The 26,165-nt window shown below is 38.9% G+C and overlaps 1 protein-coding gene across 3 annotated transcripts in view; it reads right to left on the bottom strand.

Moving 5' to 3' along the window:
* The window catches only part of utrn (utrophin), a 191,240-nt gene that overhangs the window by 49,873 nt on the left and 115,202 nt on the right, over window positions 1-26,165 (bottom strand). For all 3 annotated transcript variants that reach the window (XM_061747080.1, XM_061747081.1, XM_061747082.1), the window contains 7 exons: window positions 18,139-18,268; window positions 15,157-15,425; window positions 14,622-14,768; window positions 12,093-12,171; window positions 10,844-10,904; window positions 3,556-3,617; window positions 1,712-1,786 (listed from right to left, as the gene is read on the bottom strand). In XM_061747080.1, the coding sequence (XP_061603064.1) occupies window positions 1,712-1,786; window positions 3,556-3,617; window positions 10,844-10,904; window positions 12,093-12,171; window positions 14,622-14,768; window positions 15,157-15,425; window positions 18,139-18,268 (823 nt within the window). The remainder of the gene's footprint in view (window positions 1-1,711; window positions 1,787-3,555; window positions 3,618-10,843; window positions 10,905-12,092; window positions 12,172-14,621; window positions 14,769-15,156; window positions 15,426-18,138; window positions 18,269-26,165) is intronic.

Genomic DNA, 26,165 nt, shown 5'->3' with positions numbered 1-26,165 from the left:
AAATTTCATACAAAAGGATCCAACTAAGACTGAACTCAGAAGAGTAGACGGCTCCTGGAGACGTGGGAGTGCTTAATCCTCAAACTCTTTGAGATTACAGTGACCTGAATGACCAGATTGTTCTTTTTATTATTTGTTAAGTGTTGATTATATATAGAAATGAAAAACACGTCCAATTTTGTATTTAACAATTTCTAAATAAGGATTTATTCTATTATCATTATTTAGTTGTTTTTTTTATATAATCTTTTGGGAGTGTATACAACTCTTTTTTTTTTCCTTTTTTGATTAAGGGGCTGGTTCAGAGGTCTCAGTAATTCATGTATCAAATATGATACATCTGGCGTTATCAGGTTAAATATGTTGTTGCTTTTTAGTAGATATAAGATTTACATACAAAACATCAAAAATTTGCCTGTAGTATCCAAGAGGAAGGCTGAGTTTTTACATTAATTCATGAAACCATTTCTCTCCCTATCTCCAACCTTCAGCCTTACCCCCGTGCCTGTGACAAAGCTATTTACACCCCACACACAGACACACACAGACACACACAGACACACACACACACACAGAGAGAGAGGACAGTTGAGCTATCCGATATGATCAGAAAGCAAAACTTTACTTCTCTACGGCTCTGCTGATACATGGCTGAAAAAGCTGAGGCAAATTAGTGAGGTGCCATGCATGCTCATTTGTGCTTCTCCAGCCTCCTGGCACAGACTTAACCCAATTAGCTGCTACATAGCATCCCTGTCATGCATGTGTGTGCTTGTTCCCTGCACAAATAAACACATGTATCTGCACAGGCACACAAGTCTCCAAGTTCACGAATCCAGCCTAATGAGGAATAGCCACTGACCGTTCTGCTCCCATGTGCAATTCTATATATGGGTGTGTCCCTGTGCCTGTTCTGATCTAACAATAGAAATTAGACTGCAGTACCCCACACCAAAATCACTCAGGCTGATGAATTTGTGCCACAAACACAGACATTTGACCCGAGAAGCAGGTCAAACTTTGCTGAAATAGTAAAGTAAAACACATGCATCATATAAGCTAATTAAAAGAAAAACTCAAGAGCTGCATGAAACTGCATATTTGGGGTGGATATTATTTTTCTTGTAGTTTCTTTTGCAGATGCAAACAAATACAGAAAACTTTCCCAGTAGGATGTAAATGAGCTGCAGTGTTTTGTTGCAGCAAGAATGTCAACAGCTGGATAATAGTTGTCATTTGTTACCATTATTACACTTTGCTGAGTCCAAGGAGCAGGTGCCACGCTGGCTGAAACACCATAAAAGGGGGAATTTACATGCACCAACAGTGTGAGCGGGTGTGTGAGTGTCGATGGTTTGGTAGACACCAGACAGAGACTAAAGGTAATAGCCACCTTTAACAAAACTTCCATTATAAAAAGAGAAAACAGCGGCTCTGGTGGACCCTAAAAAAAATCCCACCTGTGCACACTAAATGATATTTAACAGGCTTAACACCAACACAGGCTGTGACCAACTCAAGCCAGTACACATACATATTCAGGCAGCGGAAGGGAATTTTAAAGCCAAAATATCTTTGGCTACTATGCCGCTCTGGCACGGCATCTGGCAGAGTTTCAAATCATTACTGCATTCCCTCAACATAAAATGAAGCGGACCACGCACGGCTGTGAATGTGAAGTTGTGTGTCCGTGTGTGTGCGCTTTACTCACAGCACAGCGCTTTCTGTAGCCGGCGAATCTTCATGGCTGTTCGGTACGCTGAGAATCTCACATTGTTCAAGTCCGCTACAGGCAGGGAAAGAGACAAGGAGATGAAAGGTAAATGGACAAAGAGAAAACCGAAGCAAGAGATCAGAAAACAGTGCAGAAGAAATCTGACTGCAGGCCAACGCAAGCAGAACCCGCATCTTTGCCGAACCTTTATCTGTTACCGTCTATGGACACAAGTAAAGGGAGGGAGTTCAAATGCATCCCCGGGTCAGTAAGTTTTGTCCCCGTGGGGTCCAGTTTTATTTGTTGAGCCTCTGGCCTACAGCAAATCCTCCCAAGGTTTCACAGGTTATTACTAATCCGGTGGTTCATTAAGGAACAATCACACTGGCTGTCCCACAGGGACAAAAACATGAATATTGATATTTACAGGGAGCGAGAAAAATCAAAAGATCAGAGACCGTTAGTCAAATGAAAGGATGTATGTACAGATAAACAATGCTTGCAACCCCTCCAGGCAAGTTCCTCACTGTGACATAAACACACAAAACCTGTGCAGCAGACATTAAAATTTGTTTTTCTTCAGATGTTTTATGAACCATTACTTTTTATGCAATCGCCTTAGAAATAGGAAAAAAGTAAAGTAAATTGCCTCTGGGAGGTGTCTTTTTTGTGTGTTTATTTTTAAATAGCAGCTAGGAGGCTTTATATTTGTCATTGTGAGAATATTAAAGCACTCGTCTTTGCAAATTACCTCAAGTTCAGATACACTTTTAAAGTGTCTTTAACAGACCTCTCCTCAGATCCTAAATGTCCTTCAAGTGATTAGACTAAGAGCCACTATTAGTCCCATTAAATACAAGTTTCCACTTGTACGTCTTCTAGGAATTTAAGGTGGATTTGAGGATATTTTAGGGATCTTCTTTGAGAAGCACAATTCTTTTCAGGCCGACTGAGTGCATAATATTTCCATCCACTGACATCCTCTCCCAATCCTACCTTTTCTTATTGTCCCCGAGAAGCTCAATATTAACTTCTTTCGACTGCATTTGTCAAAAAAAAAAAAAAAATCCCAGAAAATCCCCTTTCTTCTGTGATGAGTTTGCAGTGAAAGCTTCATATTCATGACTCTTTCGTGTACAGCTCGTGTGTGCAAAGCTGCAGAGGATGAAAGTGGACTTCCACTTCCATGTTGGATAAACTGAGGGTCCTGTTTTGCCTTTTGGCCCAGAAGAGGGACCGTTTTATTTGCAGCTTCCACAGTTCCACGTGACACTTTGATGCACTTTAAATCGCTCTCGCATCAAATTTCTAATCTTTCGTTTTATATGATCATAAGTTGCTTAGAGAAGACAAAAAAAAGTTTAAAGAGTGGGAGAAGGAAGATGAAAAAGTTTGAAGAGTGGGAGAATTTATATTGATCTGTTTCCCATTACTAAATTTGTGCTGTGCTGGTGTTATATACAGCTTTGCAGATGGGCACGCTTCTGCATACCCTCTCTCCTCCTTAAACCTGGAAAGTTCCCCCTGTGCAACCCTCCATTCTTTAAATATTGTCAAGAAGAAAGTAGGAGAATGAAGAGTCTCCCAACGGAGAGGAGTGAGGAAAGACGAAAGTACTCTAAGTCTTTCTCAACTGTTGTGACATAATTCCAGCACTGATGGTTCCCGGATAATCAATGTGGATATTTTTCTTTTTGTAAAAGGGTTATTAATACATCCACTATCAGGCACTATCCACTGGCCGAAAATCTGAATATCCTTTTATTTGGGAATTTTTTAGATTCTGTTAGATGTGGTGAGGTAATACAGGACTTAAAGCCAGATGAGAGTGTGATTTGTACCTAGTGATTGGTAGAGCTCCGTCATCTTTGGATGATCCCAGCAGGTTGTCTGCGTCTGGTGACTGAAAATCACAACAAAATTAAAAACACAAAAACAGAAACTGACGTACAAACAGAACAAGAGTCCTGACATCAAAGCTCTCATACACAAATACTTTATCTACTTCAAAGCTCATCAACAAGGACAAATACACACAAAAGATAAATCCTTTTTTTTAAAAATTGAAACCCACTTTGAAAAGGAAGTCGGACAAAAACAATAAGAAAACGCACACAAACCACAAAACACGACCAAACAAAAGCCTGCCAGAGGAATATACATATGGATCTTCCAAGATACTAATTTTTTTTTTATGACTTCATTTGTTGAACAGGGGCCGTACATATTAATGAACACATGTGTAAATATGCATGGTTGTAGCCAGAGGCTAATTGCCACCATTCGTCCCCGCGGCAAATTAATGCCAGACACAGAACTGGACACCAGCAGACATACGAGACATCAAAGCCATCCATATCAACAAAACACAACATTAAAAAACACAACTGAGCTAGATAAAAAACATTAAGCAATAAAACATGTTACCTGTGACATTACAATTACAATTATTTTGATTATTCTTATATGTTGATGGTTTTATTGGCAGCTGTGATGCTACAGTTAGAAATTGGTGGCAGAGACTGAAGCCTCTCAGAGAAACTGAAAACAAAAACCACAAAAGAACAATAGGAAATACACAATACACAAAACACACAAATTCATGTATTGTGAATCCTACTCATCAAAGTTTCTTTTCAAATGCCATGGGACTTAAAAAAGTAAACAAAACAAAACAAAATAAAATAAGATGCACTCTTAAACACGGCTGCCTTCAAAAGCACAGGACAGCAAAGCACCTGACTTTCCTGGAGCTACAACTGACTCTCACAGTATTTATATGACTTATATGGGCTGTGATGTTGCTTTGCATGTTTTTTGTGTGCACGTATGCATTTCAAGCAGGCACCTGGCTGTCAGGGCCACCCCTCAGATCTGTGTGGAGAGTTTTGAGAAGCTTTCTGGAAGGTGCCTTTTGAAATGCAGAGGTTCCCCTGTGGATTGTACGATGACTCGCTAACAGACGGCAGGAAGTAAAGTCGAACTGCGGCTGTGTATTGCACATGCTCTCCTCAAACATGGATGTTGTTCACTATTCAACAGCTGCACAAACTGATAACCTCTTTCACAACTGAGCAAGCAGTTCTAATGCTTAGACCTTCCCACATTGAAGACCTACAAAGAGCTTTCCTGAATTGTCAAAGGAGGAGGACTGGGGATTTGTTGGCACACAAACACAAGAACCCGAAGGAAGAACACAGCCAGAATGGCCAAAAGCAGTCCCTATTGATCATTTTTACCCCTCAAACAGAAGGTACTACCTCATTGGTGGGACAGAATATCTCCACCACATAATAATGTTTATGCATATAAATAGAGTGGGAAGAGACAACACTGGGCAGGATCTACTTCCATCAGCAAAAAATATTAGGCCGCTACTTTCACTGCCCATAAATGCCAAAAAGCTATACTGCCAATGGCCTTTAATGCTTTCCCTAAATGTCTACCCTTTTTACCGTATAGCCTAAGCATTTATTTTCCATATCTATGGGGGGAAAAAGCAAACTTACATTTCCTACAAAGCTGCTACTTTAAAGATAAAAGGAAACATTGACACAAGCAGGAAATTAAAAAGGATTCAATTAAAAAGCAAAGGGACAGAATCAGGTATTCTAGCAGAACCTGAAAGGCTCTTAGACAGCAACAACTTCTCGTGAGCCTCAGGACAGAATGTGGCTTTTTGAAATCCAAGGTTTCGTTCTCACTAATACGATTCGTATTCACATTGGCTTTTCCCAAACAAAATCACAGCTGGAAACCTGAAAGCTCACAGGTTCAGATTAAAAATTACATCATCTCAAAAGAAGTACTGCGCAATATGGAAAAGGATCACTAAAGACATTAATTTGTTTACTAATCACGACCATCCAATTGATTTGATAGTGCTGTTGCTTAATAATCCATGTTAAATGTTGTTAGTGTGGTTTGGGTTCACTTGTAAATTTAGAGGGAAAAGCTCATCTAAGAAAAGGTTGTTTGTTTGTTTTTTATATATTAAAGGAAACGTGAATTAAACATCGGTCACCGTCTGATGTCAGGAACGATCTTTTGGTTAGATCGGAAAACACTAACCTGATGTAGTTCAGACAGTTATTCATATCAAAACACACACTCACTCCACAAAAAGGCCCAGATTTCCACACATGGAACGGTAAGAAGAATATGGAAATATGGAAAAAACCATGTTACATAGGGGAGACGATCCTTTGTTGACCGACCAACAACCACCTGAAGGGTTTTACAGGTTTGCAGGGCCCAACGGAAGAATTCGTAATACAAAAAAACAATAGTGTGGAATGTTAAATTTATTTTGGCATGGTTCAGATCTTTTGATGAAAACAGAAAACATTTTCCTCTGTGCTGCACTGTGCTTTATCATGCTGAGCTACGAGGTGAAAACGGGCTTTTTAACCCTACAATGCCTGACGTATCATAATTGCTAAACTAATTTCTGAGAACTCTGAACCACCTCCATAATTAAAAAAAAAAGTTGTATAAAATAAGGAATACATGAATAAAATTACCCAATGTGTTCATAATGATACAAACAACTATTCAGAATCTGTTTACTTCGTGTTTTCAATTTAATACCTAATTAACAGATCAAAAAATCAAGATGAAAAAGGGATTTTTCTGTGTTTTATTTCATGTATGAGACATTAAAGGGTCAATATTGTTGAGTCTTTACTGACATTAAAACAAGTAATTGGGTTCATCACCTCCAAGGATGATATTCAAAAACTTAAGCCACCAAGCTCAACTGTAATTTAACGCTTTTGAATAAAACATTCTGTAGGCACATTTAACTCAATACTGACAAACAGCAACACAACAAGATATCGATCAAGTAATCTCTGCTGATAATTACCTCACAGATATCATATTTATTTTCAGTACTTTAAGGTTTTCAACTGTGAAGATTAATTTGACAAAAATTGAGAACTCATTTATCATTTCTATGGAAATGAACAAACAAATAAAAAAAAAAACCATGGGAAACCAAAAGTGGGTTATGGACCTGGTTTTCAGTGGGTCACGGTCCTTAGCCTCCATACCGGTGAAGCTCTCAGGTGAAACCATAATTGTATTTAATTTGAGTCACAGGCACATAATTTTCTAAAAAGATAAAAAAAATAAAAAAATGTACCTTTTGACCAATCATTTTATGAAGTTTCACTCTGACCAGGAAAGCAGACTTAAAAAGAAAAGCTGAAGCTACAGAATAATTGCGAGATCTCAGACCAACTCAGATGAAAATTACTAGTAGAGTTTATTTTAACCAAACTGCTTGGATGTGAGATCAAACGCAAACTGCACACAACATTTTTCTATTATCTTCCTGCTGTGTGGAAAGTTTCCATCATCATTACATTTTACAAGTTAGGTTTTGATGTGGCAGACATATTCTGACAACAATGCATCTGAGCTGTCTGCACTTTGAGTTGCTCATGGCAGAAAAGTGAGTCAAACGATACAGTACACACAGTACTGTGGCAGCAGAGCATTGTTAATCTCAGCGGTCTCGTGTGAAAATGTGTAAAACTACTGTGTGAAAAATTAGACACTGATGGTGATCCTTCACTTTATACTTTAATTCTGCAGAAAATTAATACAGCAAACTCCCTCTTGATCCAGTAACTTGGCTTCTCTCAAGAGAGCGTGCAGCCCGCCAACCTCCTCAGTGATATTTTGACTCCTCACAAATTCAAACATGGTTACTATAACACACTGTGTTGCTCTTGTATGTGCGCAAGCAATCCAGCAATAACCATTTTTTAGTTTTTAACTTAGTCCTTTAATCCAGGTAGTACACAGAAGAGGCATTTCTGTAATGAAGGCTAAGTAGATAGATGGCATACAGTACCTGACTCAAGATGAAATTAACAGGTTTGTGATAGGGCCAGTCAGGGGCCTCGCATCAAATCATTCGAGCCTAAAGACCTTTAACATGTTTTAAGAGACTTAAATAAGAGACTTAATATATAAAGGGTGTTTCCATGCAAACCTTTAAACTTTAAAGTTTTACTCTGAAAGGAGTAGTTTATGTTTACGTTTATGTGTGTTATGTTATTTATTTATCTATTATTTATTCATTTTATTTATCTTATTCTTCTTCTGAGATGCGTTTACATACTTCTAAAACCTGGTTAGAACCAGATGATTTTTATGTCGTGTTAAGTAAAATTCTAGAATGGAAAGAACTTGTATTTTTTCTTTTTAAATGAGAAAAAAAATAACAGAACATCAAAATGGGGGAAAACAAGTCTTCTAGGAAGCACTTACAGTCCCTGCAAGGTCAAAGATAAGAACATCAATCTAAACACCAGTGCCTGCAGACTGGTAAAACATCTCTGTTGCTGGTGGGCGTTTGTCAGTGTCACACACTCAGAAAGCACCATGAATAATCATGAGTAGGAAGGCTCCATCTCCAGGACTAATGTGGTTGGGTAGCCAAGGAAATAAAATTAGTGATACATTGGAGTAGGCAAGAAGAACATTTCAGGATCTTTATTTCACTGACAGCAGCCTGCCAGGCTGGGGGATAAAAAAAAGAAAAAAACCAAACAGTGTCTGTGACGGGCGATATGTGTCTGGATTCACCTCCCGGTGCCTCCTGGCTTTCTTTGGTTGGCATCATTTCACCTCTGCCTCTTTTAACAGACTCCATCCTTTTCTATTACATTGAATTATAGTTCAGAGAGTTCTAGATCCCTATTGCAATACATTCAAGGGAGTACATTGCACTTTACTCCCCTAAAACATGTCACAGACGCTGAAATGGGCCACCATATGAGGTTGCCAGTATGAGGCACTACTCAAAAAGCATATTGGAAGAGATTTGATTTCCATCCTAATATTTCATCTGAACTCTTCACTACAGGGGGCAGACAAGGTGCAATTTTAATCTAGGGACGTTTTTTTTTTCATTTGAAAAAAATATCCGGGCCATAGGAATAAATGCACAAGGAGACGAGGAGCTGTTTGAGGAAATGAATGTGTCACAGACTGATGCAGTGCTGCAAGATGCCAGGCACGGAGAGTGACCCAGGATGAGTCCTGGAGATGGATTCAGAGCTCAGTTAAGACAGCAAATCAAGTCGTTTTTTTCCCTCTTTTTTTCAAGAGATAGCACAAGATTGCATATACATTATACTGTATTTGTGTGTGAAGGAGAGCGAGACTATTCACGTTTTTTTGATTGATCAATGGATAAATAGAAAGTGAGCTCTAAGTTACAAAGACTTTGTTTTCACCCTTTCTGTTTGTAAGAGGCCATGTTGGTTGATATTTCAGTCATCTTGGGTAGAAAAACTGGTTTCAGCAGACAGAAACATCTACAGATCATAAAATGAATACTATCAGTGTGTCTAGGTGTGTCTGGTTGGAAAGTTGGAGCTTGGTTACACAGGGAGTTTATTTGAATATTTTAGCGTGTGTGCAATAATTTTTTTTTTCCGCCAGAATGAGGTCATTTATGATAAACAAAACATATTCGTACCAAGTGTTTTGTTTAAATGGCTCTGTGCACATGCATTTCGTGCGTGTGGGTGTGTCACAGAGAAAGAGCAGGTGCAGGTTCAGTGACTGTGATCACAGGCTGTTGCCCACTCTCGAGGTATACGGCAGCCCTGTGAGTCATTGGCTGTCTGGCTTTAATCTTCTATCACCTCAAGTGCCACACTGCAGGCAAAAGCACCATACCTAAATACCATCTTTGATTTGGTGATTGGACAGATGCCTTTTTTTAAAAAGGAACATAAAAGACTTTCTCAATGTTGAGAGAAGGTTTCTAGGAAGAAGTATTATTAGTTCACTTGATCTTTTCTTGTTGTTAATAAGATGAATGTTACATCTACTATGTCCACCATCAAAAAAAGTCTCTACAAGATGAAATTTGATAACACTAAAAATAAATGTCTGAAATATCTGACTATCCAGTTTTGTTTTATATATCCGTCAGCCCCGCACACTCAAAGATAGATGAGTTTGGGTTTGGTTGGGCAGCAATTTTTTCTTGTACAGTTGCATGTTTTCTGGATAATGAGGACTTTCAAAATGTAAAAGCTGACATTTCCTTATCAGCAGGGAAGCTGCTACTGAAAGATCTTCTTTCTCCCTGTTTAAACATAGAACTAATTTTCGGTCTGACTTAGCGAAAATTTTAATGGGAAGCAAGACATCAAACTGAAATCATTATAGTCACTAAAAGAAGAATGAGGGAAGATGTCCAGGGATTTAGCCATGCATTTTATATTCAACAAGAGTCACTCATGTTCGGCTGAATGAAGAATGTGCAGGTGAAACCGACTGAAAGTTGAGTTACACAAAAGAGCAAATCGGCAAAAAAGAAGTCCCTAATTGGAGAGAAAATAAATTATGCATGCATCATGCACATTAAGTGCACAACAAGAAGTACCAGATAATTCAAGGGTGATGTAAGAGGTCACTAGAAGCTCAAGCTCTAATGTAGGAAAATTTAAGCCTTCAATTTCCCAGCAGACAGCGTGAATATTGAACATGTTTAAAATGCAAAAGAAAATCATAATTCTACTCCTCCTGCACCCTACCGGCCAAATCCAAAAGGAGGATGGTGTCATCAAATATGAGAAAACCGAGGATACCATTTAAAAGTAAAATCAATCAAAGAGATTTTTTAATGGCCAGATTTCCACACTTACTTGAATTATATTACAATTTAATATCTTATAACATATTAGACATGCAAGCAACAATCCTGCACAATCTAGAGGCATATGGCACTTGTTGCAGTAGAAGAAGAGGGTTCTCAACAGGTGGTCCAGGAACTAAACAATAATAGATATAATATATATTTAAACTTTACTTCACAAAAGTTGCTGAAAATCAATCCAAGTACAACAAACACAAAGCTCATGGCCAGGCATTCTGTAACCAGGGATCACCATCTTTGTGTTGCACTGTTGTAAGTGAAATCAATTAAGACATCAAAATGTAAAGTGGAGATAATTCTAAAACAAATAAATAATAATACTTGATCTGCGTTGCCTTCTTCTATTACTACACAGTACTCAGAAACGCACACTTACAGACACAAACATGCAATTTGGACATGCACAATCAGGGCTATTGCAAGATTTTCTCATTACTTACTTGATGTAATAGGGAACCTTATTCTGAGACACTGCACGTTGCCACGGAAGCTGCACAGACGCTGCAGACAGGCCGGGACAAAGATAAAGAGAAGGGAGAGATTAAAAAGGGGAGAAGCAGATAAAATTCAAACACCATCTTAATAAACACTGCATGCACCATAGTAATCCTTTTATTGCTGGAAGCTCGACTTGAAATTATTCCTATATAAAATACTGCCGTAATAGCGTAGTCAGACTGGATGAGTATGAGCTGGAAAATAAGATTGAATATTGTTTAGTTTTTTCTGTGTGTGTTGAAAGAAAAGAGGGAGGATGGACCCATAAGAGCGTGGGAGCTAAGACAACAGTAAAAACTTTTTAGACATGTTTAAAAAGAAAATGATGTACACAGACAGGGCAGGGAGACTTTCGGTAGGGAGAGCTAAGGCGTGTGTTAAAACCAGCTAAATACTAAGACCTTCAGAGCAATAAGCAGCAGAAATGTTGCTTGATTAATCACCCACCCACTTTCCCTCCTCCGTGACACAGCTCTAGACTCCGATAGAGAGATGAAAAGACAGTAAGAGAAAGCGATTAAATGAGATAGTGGGATATACGAGATGGATAGGGCAAGATAAGAAGCGAGTATTTTATTGATCCCTCTGGGAATATTAAGCTACTAGTGTAATGAGGGAGAGCGTGTGATAGAGGAGATAGTGTCATAGTGCTGGGAAGATGAAAGAAGAGTTGTATTTTGTTTTGTTGAACTGCTGAGGTCTCAGACGCTCTTGTTTAATGAATTCATTTCCATCGGTGACGCAGCAGGTTGTCGGAGCACCTGCCCTGAGACACATATCATCAATTCTGTCTCCGTGCCTGACAGCCAGAAAAGTAAATCAGGTATGGCACGAAACACTGATGGCTATGTGATTACAAGAAAAGAGGGAAAAAACGAGGAGAGACATGAAGGAAGAGACTAGCTGCTTTGTTTAATGTTACTAAATGTGTCTTATCTCTAGCTTCGTCTCCAAAGCTGCTAATGACCACTGGGAGGAGGGAGCAAGGCGAAGGGGTAACTGAAGTTTTAATTAAACTTCACGCAAGAGAAAAAGTGCCTTGTCTACACACACTGTAAATAAGTGTGCATATATCCACAAAGCGCACGACTGAAAAGCAGGTTGAGCCCGATATAAAACTGTATACCTGGGTGAAAACAACCCAGGGCATCCACCATTTCATTTGCCCTGTGAGAAGAAAATCATACTCACTGGAGAGAAAATGTTGGGAGGAGGGGCCAAAGTCTCTGTGCGCTTCCTGAAGTAGTTTGAGTCTGTCCTCCACTGCCACCTGTGACATGACCACACACAAGAGAGAAAACAGTGAGCTGGAAAGCAGTGATTACAGAGACAGAGCTTCACAGTGGCTGGACTTGCCGTCATGGTTGGAATGACTTCAATTTCACCGCAATAGCATTAGAAGTGGATTTTCTGTAAAACCCCGAGACAGTTCTCAAATAGAGATGTATAACTATACAAAGTATACCAAATATAATTTACAAGTAATATGCACTCGAGAAATATTAAATATCTTTGGAATTAGAAAAAAAAAAAAGCTCTGGCTTGACAAAGTGATGAAATGAATGAAAGTGCTGATTAGACACGCTCTGCCTCCCAGACTGACAGCAGAAAACAAACAAGATTTTATACCAAGCTGAGCATTGCTCAATTCTCAAGAGAGCTGTCAAGCCTTATGGGCTCTCCTAAGTATTGTGTGGTCCAGGTCACTTGTCTGCACATTTCTAATCATAAAAAATGAGACTTAACAACTGGTCTGCTTTGAAATTGAAATATTAGGGCAGCAACAGCATAAATCTACTCGGACCGTTGCATCATCAAGGAAAGGTACAGACAGACATGAGTGGAAGAGCAGTGAGGAAGAGTATTGATAGTGTGCAACAACGTCCACATTCTACAAAGAAAACTAAACGCCTAAAACCAATAACCAAGGGCTAGACAGTACTTACTCAACAGCAGATGAGACATTCGCAGTTAAACAAGGAAGCCTATTAATATCAATGCGGGGAAATATTTTTTCTCAGTTTTCTGTGGCAGTTTTTTGTTTTGACACACTCAAAAAAGCATTAAATTTGAAATTTTATGTAATTTGCTGTTAATAACTGAATAATCTCTCAAAACTAATGAAATGTCCGCCAGCAGGCAGCAGTTCAGCTGCAGCTCGGCTCTTTTAGTATTTGAACAGCATGCAGTTAGTAAAAGCATTACTGCTCCCTGAGAAATGTTCCAATTTCTTCCTGACTGATAAGGCCGAAAAACATGAATCATGTCAAATATTGTGGAACTGGCAGACAGCTGTATAATTTCTGATATATTTAAAACACAAATCAATCAATATGGTGGCCATTCTCAAGTGTTGAGGTGTTTCGAGTAATGCAGAAGTAACAAGGAGAGATGAAGACGGGTGCAGCTGCTTCATCTGAGTCACATTATATCCCAAATACAATTTACAGAATCCCTGCAGATTTCTTTTACTCATAATAACCATTTTACTTTATCATTGTTATCAGTGTGGTCTTCATCTTTTAAAACAGCAGAAGAGTATTGGCAGCAAGTGATATTGAGACGTGCATAGACACACAAGCACCTGGGAGGTAAGGACAGCCAGATCACAGAAGTACACACAAGGATCCTGGTAATAGCCACAGAAAGGCCAGCAGTTTAGTACCATTTTAGCCAATAATGACTTTTATGTCAACTGTCCAACGGCAAGACAGATGGTAACTGTCTGCATATGAAACATAAATCATCAAACTGCACAGTCAGACTTGGCTTATTAGCAAAGCTGCTGTGTTTTTTCAGACAGAAACAAAAGGAAGGAAGGGACAAAAATCAGCACTCCAATCAAACTGTGCCTCCTCTCGCTCCTCAGACTTGAAGTTATAGTCGCACTCTTGGCAAAAAGACCGTTATTGGGTGTGTGTACAGCAAATGGAAAATATCATAAGGCTACAAATTACTCCGGCTGCCCAGTGTTGCTGTGCGGTAGTGTCGAAAAAGGACAACTAATGGTTTCTTTCTTTTCCCTCAGCAGATAATTTCTTTTCACAGGTTTTGCTGCCCACAAGCCTTTACTTTCTGCCTATATGTTTGATTAATTTATCTGAACTGATATATCTGATGTGTATCAACAGCGTTTTTGAAAACACAGCTCATTGGTCTCCCTCAAAGTGACTTCAACACTATTGTGTGATTCTTCGATTACTGCCTTTGGCTGTAGACTCGATACAGCCAAACTGATTTGAACAAAAATACATTATTCTTGTTTCTTGTTTCTTGGCCAGAGAGGAATGAACAGTACATATGATTAAAAGTCTAGCTTTAAGTTTGACGAAGTCTGTGAAGGAAAATTCACGTTATGGTCCCATGTTCATACAATGGAAATGGAAAGGATTTCACCCCTAATTCACAATCATTTTCTCCTCTTCACTGCTCTCCTCTTCTCCTGTGATGACTTGCAAAGGGATGTTATTTCCCCCCAGCAATGATGCACGCTCCAAGTCTCTCAGTGGATCAGACCAGACTATCAAGCTGGTAAAGCCAAGGATGTGGCTGATGTGTATTAGTGTTAATGCAGAATTGTGCTTTAATAAAATAAGCACATACGTAGGACAACAGTGACAACACATGCAACAGCAAAAGTATGACAGACAGGAGGAAAGGCAATCGAAATAATGGGTAAAATGCTGAAAGGTGTTTATGAGGCATGGGGAATTAAACTACCTGGAGGATTTTCCATCTCATGTTGAGCTCGTCGAGTTGTCTGGAGGCGGTGGATGACAGCTGGATGTCCAACGGCGTGAGCTCTGCAGAAAGCTCGTTGACAAGCCGAACATCCTGACGTAGAGGGGCGATCTCGTCTCTGAAGGCCTGCGCAGAGAGTTTATTGATAAATAAAATAAAATAAATATAAAAATGATAGTTGCTTTACAATTATAAAGGTTTATCTTTGGGTTTTTTAAACTTTTTGTAGATTACAGTTTTGTTGTGCTTTATTTTGGTAAAGACTATTCGGTCTGCCATTTTATTCTTGTTTACTGAATATGTTGCTTTATGGCCAGGCATCCCTGAGAAATGTTATCTTCATAAATGATGAGTGGCATTTGCAAATTAAGAGAATCATAAAATGGAGCAACTTTTTTTTCCACGAAAGTAAATGGAAAAAGAGAACAGATAGGAGGAGAGAAAAACATGTTATAAGCTCAACTGATCATATCACCCTATTACTCAAGCCCCGACACTGACATATTCAACTTACTACTGTCTTTTCAATGTGGTCCTGCAGAGAGTCGATCAGAAGATCGCCCACAGGCTGCCAGGAAGCTTTCGTCTCTTCTGCACAGGTCAGTCGCAGGTCAAGCTGGTCCATGGAGCTCTGAAGGTCCTGGAGTCGCTCCAAGGCTCGTTCCACCTGACTCTGCCACCCACCGACATGACCCTTCAGGCGCTCCCACCGCTCCTTCACGTCACCAGTCTGCTTGCGGATTGCCCGGGCCAAGACGCGAGCCTTTTCCTCTGGGGAGGGATCTGGAGGAAGATGGAAAAATACAGTAGGTGTTTAACTTGAACGCCTTTATATACCTTATTACTCTCTCACGTAAGCTTTATTACCCGTCCTCTCCACGGATATGACAGTGGCCCTTTTCAAGAACCATATCAGAATAATGATATAATTTATTGAATTTGTAGTTTTACAAATGTGAATCACCACATCATTCCCAGATAAATTCCTTGGCGATCCCTTGTGGCTCCACAGGTCCTAAGCATCAAGTGTAAAGTCTAATAATAATAATTAACAAGATGATGGCAGCTAAATGGGAAAGCCAGGAAATAAAACTGCTAGTCCATAAATTCATTGTTGGCATCTACTATGTATAAACTATTTATACTGTATGTCATGAAGTTTGGAACTTCAGAAAAACTCCTCATGGGAGAATTGAAGCACAGAAAAGTATTTGAAAAGGGTTAAAAAAAAAGGATAAAATATTACAGTGAGGATACAATGGGAAGTAAAGCTGACAAGAGAAACGAAAACTAAAAAGGGTGCAGGAGACGAGGCAGGAAAGGTGAGTAGATAGGATAATTACAATAGATCGGCAGATGCTATCGCAGGGTAAAGAGCAGGCAGAATAGATAAGTGCTCCCCAAATGCCCATTTAACAGCAGAGAAAGATGAACAGCTTTTATGAGTTCTAAGGTCTGATCTCCTGGGTAGTGACTGAAAAACCATCTTCACCTGTTGCACTTCAGTAATCTCTTTTTTTCTCAGCTGCCTCCCTGCATAGACACACTTATACCGCGGGTGGAAACCCACGCTGTTGCACAGCATGATGGCATTTGGCTTTTTGTAGACTGTAGTCTCCAAGCAATGAGTTCAATTAGTTTTCCTGACAAAACAAAGATACCGCTAGAGAATGCAATACAATTAAAGCTATTAAGGTTTTATCACACACAGTTACCCAAAGAGATTCTGTCTCTACTGATTACAGAGGATGCAAAAAACTTTAGATCTTAACTCACATTTTTCAACTATTTATCCAATGACATGCTTTGATATCCACATCAAAGATCACAGACAACAAGCCCACTGGTCTGTGCTCTGAAGTCTCACGACTCCCCGACACAGCCCCCTCAGGTCAGTTTAATTATTAACACTGTAGGTTTTTGAAGGGGAAGAGAAAATGCGCTGACTAATCCAAGACTTCCCCATCGCATCCCGTCAGACAGACAGAGAATGCTCAATGACTAGATACAAGTTTAATCCTCAAATGCCCTTTTATGTATTTTTTTTTATCAATAACTCAGGGTTTCATGGAGTAGCAAGGCTGCTTAACCGAAAAACCAACCTTTTTCTGAAGCTTTCAGGAAATGTTGACATGAATCTATTTGGACAACCGCAAGTACTGAATGCAAAATGTTGCTGAGTAAATCCAGACATTAGTGGATGATTGTCTGTGACGTTAAGACCAGTGTCCAAGATATAAAATAATCTGTAAAATAATTAATGGAACATGTTGGAAAAGCACTGATACATTATGAAATAGTTGATTAAAGGAACCGGTCTGTCAATCGTTATTCATAATATACTATTTTAACAAACAACATCAATGCTGCTGATCTGGATTCTATGTACTAACTCTTGCCAAACACAGTATGTGGAAGAGTAAAAACATCTTGTGCAACGTGCCTCCAGTGTAGTCTTTTAATCTCTTTTCAAAAAAAACATTCCCTGCAGTTTTGATGTAACTCATCCATTAAGCTTCTTCTGCTGCCATCAGTGACTGCCGTCAAACCTAAAATCCATGTGCAGCTGCCACTGCGGGACACTGATCGAGAACCTTGTGGGAAGGTGCTGCAATGCTGAATTTCATGAGAAAGTAAACTTTTTGCTTATGAAGCTTGTATGCTTGCACGTACGTGTACCAAAGGCATCCATGACATAAATAAATGGGAATGGACGATAACTTGAACTCATAACTGTGTATTTTTTGTCTCCAGACCCACATGCTGTCGTTGATTTGTGTCAACACAACCGCTGCATGAAGTTTGCAGACCAAAAAATGTGCAGAATGCATCAAAATAAGCTGAAACAAAGGAATTAATGTCAAAGATAGTCATCTTATTAATAATATACAACATATGATATACTGTATACTAGAAACATGAGACTCATAGATGTGATTAGGACATTTATTTGGTGCTTGACATTCTTCTTGGTATGTGATATTTCATAGAGTTGCATTTTATAATTCCACAGACCGTCAGTGCTCACACAACATTGTTGTGTTTAGTGTGCAATATCAGCTCCCTATAGACTCTTTAATGTAAGATTTAAACAAAAGACTAAACAAGTGATGAAAGGAAAGATATTATGAGAATCATTATACAAACATAAGATTAGATTGCCAGTTGGTTATAATCCTAGTAAAACTTTAAGTAGAGAGCAGATGGATATCTCTTAAATTGTTAAATATATTATCACCCTTATTCAAGATAATTACTCGGTTATAAATTATTGACAGACAGTCAAATAGTCAGAACTGACGCAGCCTTTCAGATAAGAGGCAAAGATATCCATAGAAAAGAAAAGAGGAGCAGCTATTTTCAACTGGAAAAATCCAAGGCACTCATGGGGGACTGGGAATATACAAACAACTAGGCCCTACTGAGATTTCAACAACTTCATGTTTTATGTCACGTCACAGCATGTGCAGTGTTTAAAAAAGAAAATGGGACACACCTGTCTTTGGCTGCAGGTTCTTGCGTGGTTCTCCAGGTCCTTCGATGGGTTGGTCAGCGAGAAACATCCTGGCTTGGTCCAAAGTGCTCATCACCAAGTGTTCACGTTCTTTCAGCTCAGAACATAGAGCCTGCAGGGGAAACAAAAAGGGATAAGTCAGAAGGGTCACTTTTGCAAAGATTCTTTTTTTTGATTGTTTTTTTATTCCAGAATTTTTAGAAAAATAAAATTAATGTGCATATTTGACTGTTACATCCAGATTTTTCTCTGTGCCTGAGAACTCAAAATGAACTTGGTGCATAATAAACAGGCTAGCTGCATCCAGATTAAAGTTCCACCACAAATTTATAAACCTCGTCAGGCCCTTTTTTTTCTTAAAAAAAAAAACAGTGTTATAGTTGGCTCATACTCAATGTATAAAACAGAGGAAAAGGAGCAGATGTATATTTACAGCTAATGGACCACATAAACAACACTCCTAACTGATAAATAGGCTGTTGCTGCAAGCTGAACCTTTCCCCTGCCCAGTCCTTGCCAATAATGAGGAAAAGAAAGATGTGAAGGAGAAGGAGAAAGAAAGCAGCAACATTATGGTTGTCAGCTGCAGTGACACAGCTGAGAACTGAGCAGCGACTGAAGTAAAGTGCACAGGGTCATCCCAGGCATGTCCTTGAATGCTGTGCAATATTAGCTCAGCAGAGCTCAGAATATAGTGATCGCCCTGCTGCTGCAACCTGAAGGAGTTATCACAACAGAATCTGTTATTAATGCTTCATATGTTGCTCATCCCCCTTACAAAGCAGATGACAATCTGACAGACAAGTTATCAAGTTAGCAAAAAAAATGCATTCATATGCATACAATACTCAGCAGATAGTTAAAGTTCCAAAACCAATTTGAGAAACTCTTTTAAACTCATGTCAAGTAGTCAGGTACTTCATGTCAAACAGTAGGTAATAAAATTGAATAGACTGAGCGAGTATGGCATGTAAAAGTATAATTACTCCTGTTTTAATATACTTGAAGTATACGCATGACCCCACAGAGTGTCACTGCTTATTCGAGTGTGTGATTGCTTTGCAATGGCGATGTAGCTTAGGACAAAGTGAAGCAAGTTGATTAACCGAGACGATAGATGACTTGTCCGAGATGTAACCAATTTCTGAGGGGCTGATGACAGTAACAATCCCAACAACTTTATGTTTTATGCGGGTAAATTCCACTTAAAGTTACGTTTACAGCGGCTAATGACAATTTCAACCAGCCCTGGCAGACAAATGTAAAGGTTACTCTGAAATTGAGAATCCTGCGAAACACAAATCATATAATCCCTGCTAATAAATGGTTTGTTCAGTTCCAGTGATTTCCTTCTAATTCACATGCCAGAGACATAATAGTCAGGTGGCTTAGAGTGGGGAACTTGAGAAAAAGAAACTAAATGAGAGGTGACTGAAGAAGAAGAAAAGAAGCGTGAGCAGAAATGTATTTATCTTTTTAAATAAGAATGGGGAGGTAAGATGCGAGAACAACTGCCAAACCATCAAACCATCTTAAGTATTTCAAACCATTGTTTGAAATACTTAAGTAGGACATTCCCCCATTGGTTTGTCATAACAGTTTTGCAACAATATGAAATAATTTTTTTTTCCTGCAAATCATATATGACAGTTCAGGGTGAGAACACACAGCATGCCGATGAAAACAATAGTATGGGTAGTAAAAAATGATCTATCACAACAAGATCTGGAAGTATGGTCATAAAATCAAAGCATCAATCTATCTTTTTAGGGAGGAAAAAACAAGCTGGAGAATGGAAGTCATTTTTTATCAAAGAAACAATGCCTAACGGTGGAAAATATGGTTCATTTTAGGATCGTTTCAACCAGCAAGAATTCAGAGTAAACCCGCCAAACAGGAACCTCTAACAGGGCCGACCGTCTTCTCAGCCCCTTCAGCCTCTGTGGTGCCAACATGGACCGTATAAAACAAGTACCACACAAGAACCATTGACTGAACAAATAACACAGCTGACCACAAGGTGGTGGTAATGCACATTTTTTGCTGTTCGCATACAGCCAGCAGCAGGAGGACCCCCCCCCCCCCCCCACACAATACACCAACAACACAATATGCCAACAACACATGACTACTCGCCGGTCCATCTACCGTTTTTTCTTGCACTCTCCAACTTCATAAAATGTTCTCAAAGCAAAATGTCTGTGGTTCAGATGGTTCAAATGAGCTGTGGTCACATGATTTATGTTCACGTGAGAGTGCTGAAAGTAATTTAGAAATCCCAATTAGCATAGACCCCCTCCCGAGGAGATTCCTGTTAGCCAACCTTAGTACCTCTCCTACTACAGGAATGTTTTCCGCCCCGTAAAGGTTCCTGAGAAACACTTTTTCCAGGGCTGTTCCTGGAAGAGGTGCCAATGATCCAGCCCTGAAAAATCTACCTGGAACTCCTGCTTACTGTGAACATGCACGGTATGTAACAAACAACATGGGTGCAAACATTGAGACAAGATGCCACGAACTGATGAAAATTCCTTTCTAGATTAAGTATGAAGTTACTGTAGATATTTCTCACTATAATAATAATAATATGAATAATTATACCACAAAGGTTTGGTTTATTTATTGAAAAAGTTTCCCTAATCATCATCTTTGTAACCGGCTCCAGACAATATAGCCACAAAAGATTGTTGTAACTGAATGATGCAAAGTAATTCCCAATGTCAAATGCATCCTCTCCCTCGGCGATCCTGGCCGTCCTTGCAGTTTACACAGATGACAACTCCAAAGACTCAAATAAATCGTTTTAGTGAACCCTGAATAGACTCACCGTATCAGTATTAGACAGGGACACACTAGCAGGGAGCCCGACAGGTAAATATCACGTCTGAGATTTTCACGTTAAGAGAAGAAACTACAACTTCAAGTAAATCCCAGTTGGCTTCTGAGTGATGAGACAAAGCTTTCTAAGTTGAAGATAAAACAGAACAGGACTCCACTTCACTCTTCTTTTTGATGTGCTTTTTCATGGCTCGTCAAAATAGGGGCTGGAATTTTGAGGCTTTGAGAAAAAGGTGATTCTTGTCAGTCTCCTAATACGTACAATAGATATCTTGTAAGTGGGAGTGACAGTGGCTGCATTTCTGTGGCTTAGAGATTATGTCTGCACGGCAGTGTTTGTGCACAGGTCGGTAAGTGTGTGGTGTTTGGATGCAGTGGCCAAGGAAAAGTCTTATCACTGTGTGCCCTGCGCTGTGGCGCCAATAAGATAACATCTCAACACGGCTATTTGCAGAGTTCAGGCAAACATCCCATTACAATGCACCATTCTCAACACCAGAGCAGCAAATGAGCAGCCTTCACAACAGGGGCTCGGTTCAGTCACAACCAAAGTAATTACAAGATGCTGATTGCTTCCTATTTTGGACTAACACATAAAAAAGAATAGAGCTCAGTACTTTCAGTTGGTGCACATGTTTGAGCTTTTGTTGTCCTGATTCAAATTAGATTTAACAACCTTGTGAAACTGTAAAAAGGAGCTTCGGCATGAAGTTACCTGAGTAAGCAACAGTCAGAGTTACGCTTAAACAAGAGAAAAGTAATGACAGATGGTAGTTGTTTAAAATCAAGTGTTATATGTTTTACTGAAAAACATTCAAACATGTAATAGGGATATGGATGTTACAGTGCTCTGATTGGACAGCTGAAACAGCATTTTAGACTGAGGCAAAACGAAAAAGCTGATCAATACAATTTAATTTATTTACTATTCCTTAAGCTTTGTTTCTTGGTCTCTTAACTGCTAAAAGAAGCATTTGTCAATTTAACTCCCAAATGCTCTGCCGCTTACTGCTTGTGAAGGTTTGTTTTGCTGCAGTTGGAGCGGGACGAGCTGTGAAATTAACTGTATATGTATACACCAGAGTCTCAAAACAGCTCATTTATGGCCTCTAAATCGAAAACTGGGCCTGTTAAAACTGTTTAGTCTGGGGATGACTGTTGTATGTGTGTCATTAATGCAGCATCATTCGGGTCATTGTATTTAACCCAAAAAAAGAAAGAAAACTGATTTAAAAAAAAATATTTACAATTCAGGTTTGAAATGTGTTAAGCTATAGAGGGATTGTAACCATACATGAACATTAGTCAATAATACTCTTCAGTTTTTGATCGATGGCATGGGTCTGAATACGGTTAAGAAACGGTTCTTAATTTCATCAAATTGCAAAAGAAAATAAAGCTAACAAAAATGAATGGACATCAACAAAAATAGCTTGCTGCAGCTGCTCTGTCATCTTTTCTAGTATCCTCATGAGGTCTTTGATTCCACCCATTCAAACTATGATTAATAAAAATTTTTCAAGGTTGGTTTGGATGCTGCCCTGCTTGGAGATCTACATCCATCCATTTTCTATACCCGCTTTATCCTTTGCAGGGTCACGGGGGTCTGCTGGAGCCTATCCCAGCTCATTTCAGGTGAGAGGCAGGGGTTACACCCTGGACAGGTCACCAGTCCATCGCAGGGCCACATATATACACACAACCATGCACACTCACAATCACACCTATGGGCAATTTAGAATCACCAATTAACCTAATATGCATGTTTTTGGACTGTGGGAGGAAGCCGGAGTACCCGGAGGGAACTCACGCAAGCACGGGGAGAACATGCAAACTCCACACAGAAAGGCCCCTGCCAGGCCTGGGAGTCAAACCGGGGGACCTTCTTGCTGTGAGGCAACAGTGCTAACCACTAAGCCACCGTGATGCCCTTGCTGCTTGGAGATCTTCTATTGGTAATTCTGGCGAACACATTTGTAATCATGGGTATCCAGGGCAACAGAAAGCAGGAGAAAAATGGACAATAGAAAGATGAGGTTTAGACCATTCCCCCCCACCACAATTACCACAGCTGTGAGATATCTGATGTGGGATGATGAGCTTATAGCACTGAGGAGGGGATGTTGGGAGCATCAAATGGTTTTTATGCATAGCCCAAAAAGTCTGTTCTGCACTGCAGAATCTCTATATGAATTTCAGATGACAAAGGTGGACAAAAGACTTCAGACAGACTGACAGAAGTGGAATATTGGTGCTTGAAATGCTTGTTAATGACAGGTGGAGGACATATGACTAAGAAGGAGCATCTTTTCACCCCAGATGTTGAACTGCTGGCTCTGAGTTGCCATCCATACTGTCTGCTGAGAGTTCACTCGTGTCTCCTGCCAATGCTGCATCTGATGTCATCAGTATAGTGGTTGCCAGGGCACAAATGCAACTCTCCAATACATTCATAATGATCTCAGAAGATGTGACACCTATGATTTTGACGGTTTCTCACCTCTTGTTGGTTTTAATCGAACTCAGAATATATTCATATTTTCCTGACCAATATACCTAAATGTAATTTCCCTTTGGGTATTAGTGAAGTTAGTAATATTGAATTGAAGTTGATTCAGTGCAACTGTGAGCTTGATAAAGATCAATTTTTTCTATGAGATCATCAATGCATATTAATGTATTTCAGGCTTCTGTATGTTTTGTCCATATAAGTGTAAATGTTTCTAATCAATCATACTGGCACAAAGATTAAGATGTGCTCTTTAGTAAATATTTTAGACCTTACGCTGTCCCAAGTGGTCAATTAAATACTACTTAAATATATTGAGACCACAAAGAAGAAAAGCAAACTTTGAAAGTAAACAGACGTGACTATTTGTCTTTGTTTTTATTCACTCAAACATTTGGTTAAGCTTCTGGAAGAACTCAGATTGAACTCCAACAACAAAAGGAGCCAACTGTTCCTAAAAGATAAGAGCCATTAAATGTGCCCACAAGTCTTTCCCACTCTTTGATCCATAAACTATTAATTTAATAGAAGAGACTGATGAGTTTAATCAGCTGCTGACAAAAGGCCTTTTACTGGATTATTGAATGTGCAATTAATAAATGCAATTATGGTCATTTCGGTAGAAAAAAAAACAGACACAGATCAATATGCAGGACAGAAAGCAAACGCTCGTGTAAGACAGGCCAAGGAAATGACAGGAATGTTTGAAGCTGTGAAAATAAATAGAAAGGTTAAAAAGCACAGTGTTTACACTTTTTACACATCCATTAACCTTTTAAAATGTAAATTATTTACAATCTTTTTTCCAATCTAATTTAGCATCCATTTGCTACTCAATGCCCATTACTTTCAGCTCTGTCTGTCTAGACCTGTGCTCTCTTATATTTCTCGCTCCTCTGATTCTTTAATAACAGCAATATCCATGCTCTATGCTGGGCTGAGATGTTTATCCTTCATCTTTCTTTTCCCCAAGCCTCTCATTTTTTTTTTTTTTTTTTTTTTTTTTTTTTAAATAAGAGGGTAAATGGGCAGGTTTTTCCACTTATGCTTTCTAAGTCTTCCTGACATGACTGATACCGATTTATATATATCTATGAATACTTCTCCCTTTCTCTTCAAGTTGGTGTACAATTGAATGACCATTTATACATGCAAGCACGTTGGGATTGTAAGAGTGTCTCTCAGTGTAAGCATATAATAGAGCATGACTTGTTCAAAGCCAGGGCTCTTTGTTCTGCTCAGCAACCTCATCCTTTTCAGGGACAGAAAGACCTCAAGGAGAATCTATTACAAATGGAAAGAGAGGGGGAAATATAACGGCATAAAATGAAAAGACTGCCTTCCTCGCTTTGAACCCCCTTGTTCCATTATTTCCGATGTCTGCATTCTCACAGCTGAAGATGAACAAGTGACCGGAGAGGGAATGGTGGAAGGAGGATAGAGAAAAGAGGGGTGTAAAGGAAAGTGACCAAAAATGTAGGACAGGAGTGGAAAGAGTGACAGAAAATGAGATAAAAGGGCTGAAAGCGGTAATGAGAAAACTAAGGTGCAAGTGGAGATGCGGGAAGATTGTCCTCTGTGGTCAGAGTGTGCTCTCAGACCCATGCTTTATATATCTCCGCTCTAAACTGGAAAGGCTCCATGACGTTTTGGAGAAAGACAATCGTAAACAGCATCTCACATCAACAGGGACAAATGCTGATTAACCTGGACGGGAGTGTATTGTCATGAGGCTCAAAGAGAGACTGAAATAAAATTACTTTATTGAATTATTGATTACAAGTTCCAGCTTCTTCATATGAAGTACACAATAAGGGTATCATTCTCCTCACAAATGAGCCTAATTGTAGTTTTTACTCCCTCGCATTAACCATATCCACATGCTCTGATCTTGCCCTGGGTGCCACAGAGTATAAATATACAGTCATGTGGGGGGAAAAATTTAATTTGATGGCCTCTTTCAGTTGTAAGATATTACATATAAGAACAACTGTGTGAAGAAAAAAATAAATAAATAAAATAAAATAATAATAATAATAATAATAATAATAATAATAATAATAATAATCTACAACCTTAGACAAATAACTGGTGAAATTTAGTAGTACACAGTGTCGTTATTTATTATTTTAAAAATTAGGCCAAAATAGAATCGACATAATGTCCTGATGTGTGAAATCTTAAATAAAAATTGACTATCAATGGAGCTACAATACTGAGAAATAAAAAAATCTTCTTTTGAGTAAACTGTTTTGCTTTTGGATAAAGAGACTATACTTAGAAGGCATTAAAGCAGCCAATAAATTGATCGTCTACAGCTGGAAGAGCACACTTGGTCTCTACGCGGGTTATCCATTTATTTTGATCGTTTTCCTTTAAAATGATAACATACAAGCGCATTCATCTACTGCTGTGAAGTTCTCTCGTCATCCTTTTTTCTTAGTTTTATTTAATACAAGATTTAAAATTCTTTCAAGTCAAAAATTCTTTGTCACCAATTAATTCCTGATCATTTATGCAATTATCATGTTCCTACAACAGTACATGTCATTTGCATACTTATATATGAGGATGTTTATTTTTAATGGAAACTCACTATGTTGCTGTGAGCAATTGATTCATATTCTATTAACCAGAAAGTAAGCAGAACATTTAATCTATT

Source organism: Cololabis saira, chromosome 18, assembly GCF_033807715.1.
Source record: "Cololabis saira isolate AMF1-May2022 chromosome 18, fColSai1.1, whole genome shotgun sequence".
NCBI classification, from domain to species: domain Eukaryota; kingdom Metazoa; phylum Chordata; class Actinopteri; order Beloniformes; family Belonidae; genus Cololabis; species Cololabis saira.
Note: the sequence above shows the minus strand (reverse complement) of the source record. Positions and strands in the feature narration are given on the sequence as shown.